This window comes from Cariama cristata, unplaced genomic scaffold, assembly GCF_000690535.1.
Source record: "Cariama cristata isolate BGI_N322 unplaced genomic scaffold, ASM69053v1 scaffold33097, whole genome shotgun sequence".
Classification (NCBI taxonomy): domain Eukaryota; kingdom Metazoa; phylum Chordata; class Aves; order Cariamiformes; family Cariamidae; genus Cariama; species Cariama cristata.
Window position 1 is genome coordinate 18882 of NW_009627745.1, and position 15439 is coordinate 34320.

Below are 15439 nucleotides of genomic sequence, written 5' to 3' on the forward strand. Positions count from 1 at the left end.
TCGTAGACAAAAAGAAACCTGACCACAGGCATGAAGACAAACATAGGGGAAACATTTTGCACTAAAACATTTGAGCAAATTAGGATCCCTCGTTCCTTGATAAGGCCATGAAGAAATGTCCTTCCTGGCATTTGCTCTAATGTCACAATACAGCAATTTTTTTATCAAATTGCAAGTTCAGCGTAAGAAAAAAAATTGTTGGTTCTGTGGAACATCAGAAAACATCACTGCACTGAATTTAAGCTATTGTAACATATGCTTAACGTTTCTCATCAAATATCTCGTGCAACCTCTTTTTTAAGCTTCACTCAATTTGTTAGCCTACGAGGCTGGCCTCTGTTGAAATCCTAGCCACTTCATGGGATTGTTTCATGTATATTTTATCAGTATTGCTGTATGGCAGCCAAGTTTATATCACCACTTGTAATTCTTCTGCAAAGCAGGCAGATTTTGAAATATAATTAAAAAACTCTAAACATCAATTCAAAAGGAAGGCCCTCAAGTCCAATTACATTTTCCAATTACGTTAATACAGTCTGAAACAATAAAAAATAATTTATCTGGACCCATAGACACATTCACTTGAAACTCAGAGCGTGTGTGTGTTTGTGTGCGTGTGTGTTTAAGAACACTTCCCTCTCCCTCCTCCTCTCAAAATAAAGTCCCCTCTTGTTATTTTGTTTTTCTGTACAGATTTCAAAACAGTAGCGGTCCTCTTTTCATGGGTTTTTTGTCATATACATGAAGACCCAAATTACCTTTTCTTTCTTAAGATGAGATTCTCATACAAATCTTTCAGTCGGGGCTTTACAAAAAAAAAAAAACACAAACCAAACAACAAAAAACAACCACTGTTGCAAGACTTAACTACCCTGTTTCAAGTGCTGACCTTCAAATCGAACACTCTGGAAATAGAGTAAATGACTGACATCAAAGTATCTAACCACTACCTGCAGCACAAGCTATTCAGCTTCCCCATGGCTATGCCAGGGGGAAAGGCAAGCACCTTCAGAGGGCAATTCCTTCCCCCTAACACAGGCCAAGCAAGCGAGCATCTGACAGCACCATCTCCTTCCACTGACTGTGGGAAGGAGCCCAGACAATTAGCAGATACTTGACATCGAGCTTTCTGACAGCTGAGGTTCGGCAAGATAAAAGCTATCGAAAGTTAAGACCAAGCCTGATTTCATGCCTATCACATACAACCTGCCTAAATGCATGCATGGACGCAGTCAAGTTACTGTGGTTGACAGGGTTGCTGTTTGTCAGCTGAGCTGTGACAGCTGGCTTGGGTATGAATTCTTTGTGTGTGTGCGTCTCATTTATAAGAAAAACCACGACGCTGACTTAAGCCATCTTCACGAACAAATTAACCAGGTGTACGGGGCAAGTCCCTACAGCTGAGCGGATGAGCAAGTACTCATTAAGCTACGTTAATTTGCTCGGTCAAGGCCATATATCCTCAGCTTGTAACAGCTCTGAAAAAAAGGCAAAGACAATAGTTTATTTAATCTCTCCATCAGCTGGAAAGTACAACTTTTCCAGCACCTGAACTGTGTAACATGGCCTTTTCTTTACAATGCTGTATCACAAGGTCCCTTTATAGGCATGACCTTTTACAAACGTAAGTGCATGGTGCTTCTGGCTACTAATAGCATGAACTAATTTAATTTTTGCTCTTAGCACATACATAACTCACTTTATTCACTAAGCAGATGTAGCATTTAACAGTCTTCATATTGGATGGGAATAAGTACGAGTCCACATTTCCCACACCCTCTCTGTTTTAAAACTTACCTCACACCTTCCTTATCTGACCCTCAACTCATGAGCCCCTCCTAAGGTATGTGCGTCCCTGCTCTTCTCTACAATATCACAATGCCTGAGAGACTTCAGAAGAGACACAAAACCTGGATGAAGCTAACCTTGTAGCCAAGCCTGGTATATCTGCAAGGAATGCTATTGTGAAAAGAGTTTCTAAAAATTATGTTTCCTCTCCAGGAAAGGAAATAATGGGAGAGTGGGAAAACTACTGTCATCACTGTGACCTACGCTACAAGGTAATGCATTTCATTTGAAAAGAAAAAAAAGTCAGCATACACTTTAAATTTGGTACAGAGTCCCGGCTTCATGTCTCCCAGGAGGTGCATCATTGTGTCCAGTAATTCACGACTTGAACTAACCAAGAACTCACGGCCACATGCCAGCGCAGCCACATCTGTGAGAGAACACAAAACATCACCATAAAAGTCATGTTTCAAACAAAAGTTTAGGCTAATTATCAGGAGCACTAAAAAGATATGTCAGCTGTCAAGAATGAACTATGGCATCTATATAAACTTCAAACTATATTCACCTACATAGCAAATACTGAAGCAGCAAATTATACTGGTCAAACTCCTTCATAATTCTACTTTGGTAATTAAAATATTTATTCAGAGTGGCCAGTATCCAAATAGTAACACACTGTATTATGAAAGAAAAGGTTGGATTCATCCACAAGTAATGTGGGACTGAAGCAAAGTTGACCATTATAGATCCCGCTTTAAAGAAATGAAATTGCAGATTGTTTTACAATCGCTCGATCCATTATACCTGGCACTTTACACAACCAAAACTCTCGTGGACATCTCCTCAAAAGCTCTTTTCCTACCTCTCTGCAAGCGCTGCATTATTCATGCACAAACCAAAAGGCAAAACTATTTCCAAAGACTCCCGCTCCAAAGCAGACTTTCCTTTAGTATTTCCCCTTATACTTGCCCCATACTTTAGGGCATTCTCAGGTGCAAAAGGTAACTTCCAGCAATCCCAGCTTCTTTGTCCAGCGCGACTGGCCAAGCCCCCTCCAAACGTGCGAAGCATGGTGTAACCAGTGACAGAACCTGGCTCCCTGACCTCCCACGCAGGGCAAGTCTGGGGATCTGCTGCATGATTCAGTTCTTCCACTTCCATGCAGCCTCAGGTTCTCTCTCCTATGCATGCACATCATAATGCCTTTTTTAACCTCAGAATAAGCAGAGATACTATGGACACAGCATATAATTAAAAACTGTTAGCGCAATGTGTGTGCACATTGGGCTGTGTCAAGGCTGCACTGAGAACTTCTGTTCTGGTGTCATCTAACTTCTGAATACTTGGCACTTCATAGAATCATAGAATCGTTATGGCTGGAAGAGACCTCAAAGATGATCAAGTCCAATCTCCTACCCAACACCACCAGGCCCAGCAAACCCACTAAACCATGTCTCGAAGCGCCACATCTAAACGTTTTTTGAAGACCTCCAGGGATGGTGACTCCACCACCTCCCTGGGGAGCCCGTTCCAATGCCTAACGACTCTGACAGTGAAGAAATTCTTCCTAATATCCAACCTGAACCTCCCCTGGCACAACTTGAGACTGTTTCCTCTTGTCCTATTGCTAGTTACCGGGGAGAAGAGACCAACCCCCACCTCCCTACACCCTCCTTTCAGGTCGTTGTAGAAGGCGATCAGGTCTCCCCTCAGCCTCCTCTTCTCCAGACCAAACAACCCCAGCTCCCTCAGCCACTCCCCATCAGACTTGTGCTCCAGACCCTTCATCACCTTCGCCGCTCTTCTTTGGACATGCTCTAGTAGCTCAATGTCCTTCTTGTAGTGAGAGGCCCAAAACTGACCACAGGATTCGAGGTGCAGCCTCACCAGCACTGAGTACAAAGAGAGGACTTCATGACTACCTCCTCAGTGTTCTTTTAACACTGCTTCCTAGTGTAATACTACTTTATAGTGTTAACTAGGAGGATTAAACTGCTACCTTCTACATCGTTCATCTGACTGTATCCTTTAGCACATGTGAGTTTCAGCAACCTCCTTTCCCAAATTACAGACAAAGAAACAAATCTTAGTAATATCACATTCACTTGCAAAATTTCTATCAGCTTCAGTGAAGCAAGACTTCATTCCACCATCCTGATTCTCCCTCAGGCAGAACACCACCACCCCCCTGTCTTTAAACATTTTCTTTGTTCAGACTTTACTTTTGCTATGTTTTTTTTGTGGTTTTTTTTTTTTCAATGAAGAAAATGGAGAGAACTGGATTTTGCCTTGGTACAGTGGCATAGTGCATCACATTGTTTATTACAATCTTTAATGGCACCACAACATCTAAAATCACACATTAAAAAAAAGCTGTTAATGCAAGATTCACTTATTTGTATAAATACCCACTGCTTCATCTATCATGCATCACGTCATTAGTATCATTTTGCAGTTTCACAAAAATGCAGATGACATATCAACCCCACTTCTCACAGCCTTCTAAGCCAAAGGCAGCCATACTACGATAGATCTGTGGCTTTCCATGTATTTTCTGACCCTAAAAAGAAACATTTAGTATGGAAGTCAGGTTTATTACCTTTTACTTCTCTTAGCACTACTGACTCAGGACAGTGAAATGCAAAATTCTTAAGCATTTTCAAAATACTGAGCACATACCTTAAGATGAAGCTGATCTACTCACATCATCTGCAATTCATACATCTTGAAGATGTTAGCGTTACTGGCGATTCAGAAAGTAAACTGCTTGACATTTACAAACTACGATGAGCTTACAAGACTAGTACAATAGTCCTTGTTTTACTCCAGATTGAATGGACGTTAAGGAGTTTCAGAACTCAATGGTCCTTACTCGTCTAACCCTCAACTGTGGCACAGACAGTGCAACGCCTCACAGAAGTGTCAATGACAAAATCTGCTAGAATTTTAAAAGACTAGGAAGTCACCCAAGATAACAACATTGGCTAAATACCTGACTTTGAAAAGCTGTATTTACTGCAGCACATATAAGGTAATATAGAAATTCCCAGTACACGCGGAATGCTATTCTGAGAGATAACATTAACTTACTTGTTACAATCCCTGCCAAAGCTAATACAAACTGATTTTCATCAGAATCCAAATCCTGCTGTTTCATGTCCTCACTTAATGACTTCACAAAGCTCTCCATGGTCTGTGCAGTGATTGTGAAAAACTTTACTGCTTTACTCTGCAAGAAGTGCGGAGGAGAAAAAAAGATTATATACACCACAGCAACTATGGTTATTAGATGCTACAGTAAAACTGGACAATCTTCAAAGTTACTAAAACATCCAGTTACTTCAAAAAACAACAGAAAATAGCAGGTATGCACTAAGCGACATATTTGATCCCCTAATATTTGAAACCATTACCTTGGAAGAAAATGGGAAACTACTCAATGCTACATTTATTTATAAAACTAAACCATTGCATATTTACCTCCTAAACCCACAATAATACATATCAAACAATAGAATTAAAGCTTATTTTCAAAATTGAGAATATTATCTCTTTTCTTTGCAATAGCTGCACCAGGTGCTTCACATTTACCTGGGCTACTACAGCAGCTTTTGTCAAAAACCTATCCAGCTGAAGACTGGAGAGCAGCCTGACCTAGTGACTTGACATGAATTTCCTAAGAAAACCAATGAAATGCCCAGAAAAAAAGCAAATTCAATTGGATCCTAACAGGATTCATTAATTGCTTAATACAGGATAGTGAACAACGGGCTAGGTAGAAGTTCTTTAGAAAAAGAAATGGAGGTCTCTCCTGGGTCAGAGGTTGAATTTAAGCCAGCAATGTTACGTGAGAAAGATGATCATCACAGCAGAGCATACAAGCAGTAGTAGAGCCCCTAATTATGGTATGCAGTCTCTTCCTCTCAGCTGGAATACTGCTCCATTTTGGGGCATCTCCTCTGAGGAAGCAGCAACTTGGTACAAAGCTCAGGGCAGGTCAAAGACCCTGGTCAGAGGTGCAGAGCGAGTCCACAGAGAAGGATGGAGAGAACTGTTTCTGTTTATTAATAATTCTGACCTGTAAAACATCGCCGGAACACTATTTCACACAGAGGATGCTGGTTATCATAACGAATAGCGTAGCTGAGAGCCCATAATGCCAGGTTTTCCAGTGTCTCTTTGTGAGTTGTTCCACAAAGCAGCTGAAACTTTTAGTCGTTCCCAGCAGCGACCCAATGGGATAGCCCAAGAAATCCCTGAACTTTTACTCATTTTGCAAAGTGACTGAAAATTTTAATATTTTGTCAAAACTGCTGCTTTCACAGCATGTGCAAAGCTACTGGTAACATTTATTTATTCCTCCACTGCTGCATATTCACCACATCAAAGATGTACGGTTCCTGTGGGGTGACTCCAGCAACAGGGCATAAAAAGCAGGGTCAGCCAATACTCAGTATCTTCACAAATGATACTGTGGTCCCAGAATAACAGGAATTAAGGGATCATGGGGAAAAAGAATGGGAAAAAGTACACTTCTGCATGTGCTGGATGTACTTTTTTTATACTTACATGGACACCATACCTCAGAGATGGCAATTTTAACATAAGCAGTGACTATAGTTCAAGAAGCAGGGGGCGTGTGAGAAAAATGAAGAGAGCCTACTATAGCAGACTAGTACAAGCTATTATGAAAACACGTATTCACATGGGAACATAAGAGTATTAAGCAAACCAAGTAGATGGTACATTGCACAGAAAACAAGCAAAATCTTCTATTCGCCAGTCTCTGGAGGTGCCGCTAGTGTCCCCTCTGCTAAACCTTCTTTCCACATAGCCATTAATTAACTAGCAGTGAGGTCTGAGGAGCTGCAGCAGAGACCCATCAGGTTTATAAATAGCAAACATTACATACTCTGCGCAGACTCTTACTAGCTTGACAGTATTTTCATGGGACTGAAGAATGTCTCACCCACAGACACTGAGATAAGGACAGCTCTGGGAGCAGCCGTTAAGGTGCTTGAGTTCAGACAGTGTCATGAACCCTTTGCTGTCCAAGTGACTCCTGCGTGAAAACATCAGATAATGCGCAAAATTGCTTCCATAAGATATAAAGCCTTTTGTCACCATAGCAGATACCTGAAGTAGCAGACCACCGTGTAGGATCCACAATTTCTCAAGTGGAAACAAGTCTTGATATTGTTCTGAAATCAAACCTTCAGTTTGCATTTCCATGTGAGAGTCCTGTGATCTGGATATCTCGTTGCAGTTTTTTGAAAGACATCTAAAACAATCTCATAGGAATTAATTTACTGGTTTTTTGGTACATGCAGGTAGGCATCCTTGAAAACTCTCTCTCATGCTGCTTCTCTGGATGTTTCTTCAAGTTCTCTCTAGAAACGTTTCACATAGGCAGAAACAGCAGGCATCTCTCCTCCACTGCCTTGAAAACTACTTGTGTTACATTTCAAACATGCTGCTCAAGTTTTGACTTTCCCAACCCATATGGACACAAATGGAATATTGGTCCCAAACATCATTTCAGTCAATCTGCGTTACAGAACTATATGAAAGACCTACTTCTGTATCTGTGCAAAGACTGAACGCTTGAGCATTGCTCCCTAAGGCATGAAATTATTTTTGAATTGATGTCACCCTCCCCACATGCTTAAATACGAGCAACAGTTTCAGAGCACTCTTGATGTTCTTGCACATTTCTGCAGTTCACAGCACATTCTCAAGGGAGGGGGGAATATGCTAAAAGCTGTACAACTTGTCCAAAAATAACCCAAACCAAAAACTTGGTATGACAAATCTCCATTATCTTTTAATAACCTGACTCACTACCAGTTGTAATCTGTGCTTGATGCAATGCCATACAATCCATTTGTTTTTCCGAGTAGTTTTGTTGCAAACCCAGGCGTGTTTCTAACCATATTACGTGCACCATTAGAAGAAAATGATGCCCAAAAATGTTGCTATGACCTTCACCGAAGTATAGCAGTTCAAGGGGCTCTAATGATTGCTGGGAATTACTATAGTAGAAGTATTTTGCATTTCAAACAAACCTAGAAACAAAACTATTGCATCTTCAGAGTTGTGCTTTTTACCCTTATATAAATCATCAGGTAACAGTTTTGGTTTTACCTAATTGTACTTAATTTTGATACTTAAGACTACTTTCAACAAGGTTTCTACTAATTTTACTCTCACCTTGTAGAAATACAGTCATTTTCATCACCACTAGAGTTCTGCTTGTGGGAACATAGCATTTCAGTACTGTTTCACAAGTCAAATAACAATGGCTAGTCACTAAATATTGCTGCCTCTTACCTTTATAAACTGCTGTGAAAATATGAAATGTAAATTTTATACTATTTTTGTTGCAATGTGGGGGTTCCGTAGTGTCCATCTGCCTTTTTTTTTTTAATCTGTTTTATGTATGTTTTTACAGACTGCCTTCTTTTCTTTAGTAACTGCTGCTGCTTGGATCTTGAATCATCAAAAGTTATCACCAAAAGGCATCACTGTACAGCTTCCTAATATCCAATAAAGTTATAATTGTATTTTGGTGCACCCAAACTGGAAAACCTCTTACAAACACAGTAGTTTACCACTTACTATAATGAACTAAGCCTATTCATTCAGTTATTCATCATGTCGCTGAAAAGTCAAGCCAGAAGAAACTGTGGCATCAGTTCACTCAGATTAATTACAACAATTCCTTCTCACATTGGCTGTGACAAGACTGAAAAACCGTATTTTTATCAAGTCTGTTCCTCTGATCCCTCCTAATTCCATCAGCTGCACTTGGCAGTGAAACTGCGTTAGTTGTAATATTACTATTGTCATTAACTGTTGTTGTTTTGGTTTTTTGTTTGGTTGGTTTTTCCAAGTAAGCTACCTGTCCATATTTAACACTGAAGATTTAATAAGATTCACTAGCAGCTAGGCTCTTTAAATTTCAAGAGTCATGAAAGTATGAAGGCAGCACAAAGATTCAAAGAAGTTGAGAACTGATGGATCTGTCTTCCTTCCATGGAAATAGCTCCTCCAAGCTCTCTACAGGCATGGGAACTCCTGCATGTGCCCAAAAATTATTTTCCTCTTCTGTTAGCTTGCAAAGATATTTACATTGTGCTACCTGTGGCCTTGCTTCCAGTTTAACTGTGTGTGGTGGAAAACAGATAATCCTTGTTTGCTAACATAAGAATTAATTACTGCATTTATTCCCAGCCTGCTTCGTCAGACTTTATATTTCCAACACTTCTTAAACGAGAACGGACGGTGCCCAAAGAATATACATTTCAGAAAACATTTTTTCTGTCCAATTAGTTCTAAAATACATCCTTAAAATCTGTTAAAGACCAAGGTCCTTATTTTAAAGGCCTAAGAGCATTACCAACAATAAGTATTCACCTGCCATACTTACTCCTCCTAGAATGGTTTTAACAGCTTCCTCATTGCTAGATACACCCCACAACAACGTGCACACCGCTGCACCCATTTCTGTGCAATACTCTGCTTGCTGGAGGAGCTGGTGCTTGGCCTCATTCAGCTGCTGGCGGAGGTCTAGTTTCTCCTGAAATAGCGTAAGGAAATTTTCGTTGCACTTCTTATCAGTCAAAACAAGTTTCTAGGATAAGGGACAGAACAAGAAACACTATCATGGCCATATATGAAATGGAGGGAAAAAACAAACTCACAGCAGTTGCAGATACATACCTCCTTTCCTGAGCTATATCTAAGTACTAAGTACATCGTGGAGGCTGACAGTAACCTGAAGCCTGTCCATAAGGTCAGAGCAAGTGACCCACCGAGACTGAGTGGCACCTAGAGAAGTCTGATAGGAGAGTCTAACTCCTCCTAAGCAAACAGCTACATGTCTCTTCGAGAGAGAAGGGGTTTCAGCATGAGAGGTCAGCCTTTCCAGACACCTTACAAAAGATACTGGAAACATCTTATAGGAAGGGAGGGTTGTTTTGTGTTTCAAAACAGACTTCTGCCTTAGCCAACATGGTAGAGTTGCTGGATAAGTAGGATAAATACTGTTGTCTCTTCCAGCTTTTTTCTATTGGCATATTCCTGATCAGCAGTGGCAAAGTAAGACAGAGTCCCTGGAAGAACACACCTAAGGTTTGAAATCTGGGGGGAGTCTTTCATACCAAGAAAGCCCAGGCACCAGTGTGCATCCATCACCCAAGTAAGCTGTTCAGTGGTCCTTGCCACAAAGCATAAGGAGGGAACAGCACAATCCAACACAATCAGTACACAATTTCAATGGGCAGTACTATTTTCCAATCACATGAGAAGTTGGTTGGAGGAATATCAGGAGATCAGGTATGATTCTAAGTCTCACTGGCTGCCTACCAACTGCCACAGGGGTAGAGAAGCTGCTGCACTTCTTAGCTTAGAGCAAGTGCGGACAGCGAGATCAAGGCAGGGGTACTGCAGCCTGTGCTCTCTCGGGGGGGTCTCCCTGCCAACTGCGAAGTGGAGTGGTACTAGACAGTGCTGCAGGGAAAGATAAAGGCCAGTCAAAAAAAAAATTGTGCTAACTCCAGTATTAAGAGAGAGAGAGAAGCAAAGATCACACAATGTCAAAAGAACAAAAGAATCTTGCTCTGTCCATTTTGTGGGCATGGGATTTTCAGATTCACCACAGAAAGCACCCTCCTCAGCTCAGTCTCCCCTGTGTGTTTAGCTATCAGGATTAAGTACGGGGAAATGAGAAGGAATCTTTTCTACATCAATTCTGAAAGCGAGTAAATAGAACAAAACTTTCAACCACCATTTTAAAATAACTGTCCTGTCATTTTTGGGGTACACCTCAATGTTTTGTGTTGAGGGTTTGGAAACAATAGAAATGTAAACTCATCCAAAAATTTACATAACATGATATCATCCAGTACAAAGCTCCTTGAACTATTTGTCATCAATTAACTACCGAGCCTCCTGTATCACACCTGACAGCCTGATTTGCATTGCTTTATCATGTTGCTAATGGAACATACAGGCTAAGATTTGTAAAGTTCAAATTAAATTTATCAAGCAGACTTCTGTGCATATTTACTCTCTGGAGTCTCTTTCACCTTATACTTTAATATATGCAAAAGACTGGTACTTGCTGCTGATTCCCTAGGCATAGAAGTACCAGGAAAAGTCTCTTATTTCTTAATACTTTGATCATTTTTAAGCAAGTTAGCCAAATTTTATCTTTTACATAACTCACTGCCAGACCTATCAGCTGTTCTGCCACTATGTGCATCAAAAAGTCCACAGGCATCTTCCTGTCTAACCCCTATGTTATCCCTGTCTTTCTTACCCACACTGTCCTTGTCTTAGCAGAATTTATCTTTTAATACATTTTATTTGCAATTTGTTGCTACTGAATAGTAAGACATAAAACTCTGTAATACCAGAGCTAGATCCCCCAACAAGGATGCAAAGCCAGAACAAGAAATGCCAGAATTTTTAATAGATCAAAAGCAACATCAGAACAAAGATACAAAGCAAGGAAAACAAAATAGTACATTCAAGAGCCAGAAAAATAAACGGAGCCTGCAAAAGCAAATAACCTAGCTGGAAGCAACACTCCTGAGGGTTCACATCACGAAGTAATCACTGCTATGCAACACCACCATCTTCAGGAAAGCGTCAAGGCACAAGAATACAGCAGTGCTTAAGTACATAATTATGAAAAGACAGACAAAGACGACATTAGCCAAGAATAACGTACACTTCCAAGTTTTGCTCAGGTTCAGAAAGCACAGCAATTCCCTAATCAGTGTTACGGCACTGCACAGAAATTTTGGAATGCAATATGTTGATTTATGATCCCCTAATAAAAGGATGCTGCTCAACTAGAAAATGCATTTATTTTATGTTTGTTTCAGTGAATTGTTTCCTTTTCCTTCAGAATATGTAGAAAATAATTCAGAAACTATACACAAGGATACCTATAGCAGAACAGCAACGAAATGAAAAACACCACGCAAAATGATTAACAGGAACAACAATCACACATATACATACACCACCACCTTCTATCCCAAAGAGCTAAAGGGTTTCACAACATACATAAGCACAGTCCACTCAGACAAATATCCTTTGTGGCACGTAACAGAAACCATTTAGAAAACCAGCATATACTGCACACAGCAAAGATACAAAGAGCTTTGATTAGGATCACCAAGACAACAACTACTCTTTAGTAAACTATCCATGCTTTAAGTAAAACTTTCATCCAAAAGAAATCACAAACCTAAACCATCTGCCATTTATTCTGTAATATTAACGAGAATAAAGGGTAGGATCCACTTCATTAATATCTAAAGCAGCAACATTAAATCTTACAGAGATTTTACCCTGGATGCTTATACAACTACATACCTGCGTGCACAACAAAACCAACCATGTATCTATTGCTGAACTGCAGTAGCTATTGCAGAAGATACTTATTTTGAAGTAAGCAATATCCAGATAGACAGCTATTCCATCATACTTTACATTCACATCAAACTTCACTCCAGAATGACTTGTCCACACAGATGTGCCCTAAAACTGCATGTCTGAACTCTTCATTTATTCCTTTCCAAAAGTGAAATACTTTCTGTAGATTCACCTGTCTTTGTGCAATCCCAAGGCTGGCAGATGCTAACCCTAGAACCCCAACAGAGTGAGCTTCTGCCAACTACTGAAGACAGCTATCAGCTCCAAGGAAATGAACTTTTGCAGTGAATAATCACAACTGATTCTCACACCTCTCAGAAATTAAGCCGCTAGTCTGTGTGGTCCTATTTGAACCCCAATGACTTTGCAGAAGACCCACAGTCTGAGAAGTCACGGTCTTTGCTATTCCGTCATTGTTAAGCATCTCCCCTCTCATAATCACTAAATACAATATTGACAGAGCTAAAGGAGCCCTGTAATTATTCTTTGACTCGCAGCTGTACATGGCAATTGGATCAATAGATGCATTGAGAAAGACTATTAAAACTAAACAAAGGTACACAGCTTACAGCAAGCCAAAAGAAAGGCTGGTTTCATTTTGCACATTGCGTTGCTTACATTATCTTCTATTGTCCTCTTTGAAAATACGTCATAGTTACATTAAATTCAAAAGAATTGATTCTGCGAAGGACTTTTTGATGCCAGCTACATCACAATCTTCCTGAATACCCAATGTTTTACTTCAACATGTTAATATAAACAAAAAGCTAATGGTTGGTTTTTAACTTTACATACACCAAAACGAACCCTGCCAAGAAGCCCGTAACACAGCCCCACACAACTGCACCTCACACAGTATGGAAGTTAAGAGAGATATATGCAGTCATGCAGGAGTTATGTACCTAAGCGGAAGACTGACGGTCAGCTGGTACCTCTATTTGTACACATTGAATACTTTTTGGTACTGCATCATATTGTATTTTGTCTAGTTACAATGTTGACCCTTTTGCTCCAGAAATATCAAGGAGGAAAAAATATCAGTTACGATCTTATAGTTAAGTAATTTACTCACCACCTGACTATATGAATAGAAACCCCCAACTGTTTGTCAGGCTGATGATGTATTTTGTGTCATTAACATGAAAAACTGATTATTACTGCTTTTGTTATTAAAACTCAAGCATACAGATACCAATATTCTGACAGCAAATCTACCTTCTTCTCTCTCATGCAGTCTGCCTGGGCTGTTTCCAGACGGGCTCTGAAGTGTTCACAATCCATTTTCAGTTGCTCCATTTCCTCCTCCTTTTTCTCCATGTCTGCGATAGGATAAATCAGATAAAGTAATAAGTTATGACCAACGGGCTTGCACTAAAGAAGAAAGAATCCACCAAGTGTAACTTTAACGAGGTGCTTTAACTATTTGCTTGTGTTAGATCCCCTCCTCGTGGCTACACCAGTAAATAGCCATTTGCCACATTTCAACAGTCCTTGTAAGAAACTAAACGAACATGATATTTCTGATTTAAAACACCAAAAGACTGACAGAATCACATCTGGCTGTTAAATACTGTGTGCTGGTAAGATACTAATCCGGAACTGAGCTCCAGCTCCTCAGAGATTTTTAACAATTTACTCAATTTTCTACTTTTTTGTTTTGTTTTCATGTCTGGTATCTTTGAAATTCAGGGAATATAGTGAAAAAGTCTAAGAAAAAGAATACCAAGATCAGTCAAAAGTTAGTGTCTCAATATGCAATGTACAAATTATATGAGCAGTAAGAATGAAATGCAACTACTCCAAACATTTTACATTAAAGACATTATAAACTATTTAAACATTACATCAGCGACAAGCAAATTTTACAAGTCCATTAAAAATATTAACCTCTGATGTTATCAGAAACACCTTCCAATTTAAATACTTTACTTCAGTGAGGGGAAATCAAGTTAAAAGTATTATACTTCAAGATCATGATGTCTGTTTTAAAAAATTCACTTTGAACGATATTTTTAATAATTGCTGTGTATTGTATTTTACTTTAAAAACCACAGTTCTGGATGCTTAGTATTTATACTGAAAAAAAGGAAACACATTTAAGTAATTCCAAAAACCAATGTCCAAATAGCATCTACTGTAATTTTGGTTAGCTTAAAAAACAAGTTACACCCCACTTCAAGCCTTGATCCTGGATCATGAGAGTATGGTCTATGGCTTAACACACTTCAGATACATTCAAAAATATCGATCACATGTAAGGGGAAGTATTTACTAAAGAGTATATCAAATTCAATCATAAAAAGATAACATAATTAAAAAAAACAGTCCTTATTATCAAAAGAGCTAGAATTTCGGCATTTTATTTAGTAATTCTATATTATTTGGAAACAAATTCCTTTCTTTTTCGGTCCTAATTGACAAAACGTTATCATCTCAAATATATACACATCGCTTTGAGTAGCAGGTATAAAAGAAGATAATCTAGCCACAAACAGCTTTTCTAAAGAGGTAGAACATATTTCCACTCAGCCCTTGCATGATTCTAAGCCATCAACACCAAAGTTTTTTAAGGGAAACCAAAGAGGCAAGGTAAGGGTCCACTCCTAGGAAACACGTGTGTTCCAGGGCATGCTCTACGAGCATTCAGTTCTTTTCAACCTGCAATCTGAAGGAAAAGAATGAAGAGGGGAACGGATTCACTGAGTTTTTGAGGAATAAGTCTGGTCAGTGCCAGGAAACTTTCCTTCCGTCAAGCAAAGAAAATTCAGCCCCACGCACCTATTATTATGTGGGCGTGAGTCTTAAGTACTTGGCGGAAAGACATCTTGAGCATGAGTAGGGCATGCTCTGCTTATCAACAGCGGACCAAGAACCTGTTTATCCTCGCCAGGAAAGTACATCCAGCAAAAATCTCTCACTGCAAGGAAACAAGCTCTCCTGAGCAAGAAGAATCACTTCCAGCCTTTGAGAGGATGGATCCACCCTGAATCCAGCATCAGCACAGCCAGCAGACACACAAAGATGCCACATCCCTCATCTGGCAGACTTCAAAGCTCCTGGAACCAAAACTAAGCCAGGAGAAGGGGAGTAATATTAACAACTGAGTGCTAATACAATGTTACCTGTATTTTTTTAGGTCCTCCAGATAAAAGAAGGATGTGCCAACCTCCTCTAAGGTATCATGATGTTTTATGTCACG

The 15439-nt window shown here is 39.6% G+C and overlaps 1 protein-coding gene across 1 annotated transcript in view; it reads right to left on the bottom strand.

The window, feature by feature from the left end:
- Positions 1-15439, bottom strand: part of HSF2BP (heat shock transcription factor 2 binding protein) — a 32909-nt gene that overhangs the window by 14141 nt on the left and 3329 nt on the right. The window contains 4 exon segments of the mRNA XM_009704543.1: positions 2101-2218; positions 4882-5020; positions 9221-9370; positions 13456-13559. Of these exon segments, the coding sequence (XP_009702845.1) occupies positions 2101-2218; positions 4882-5020; positions 9221-9370; positions 13456-13559 (511 nt within the window).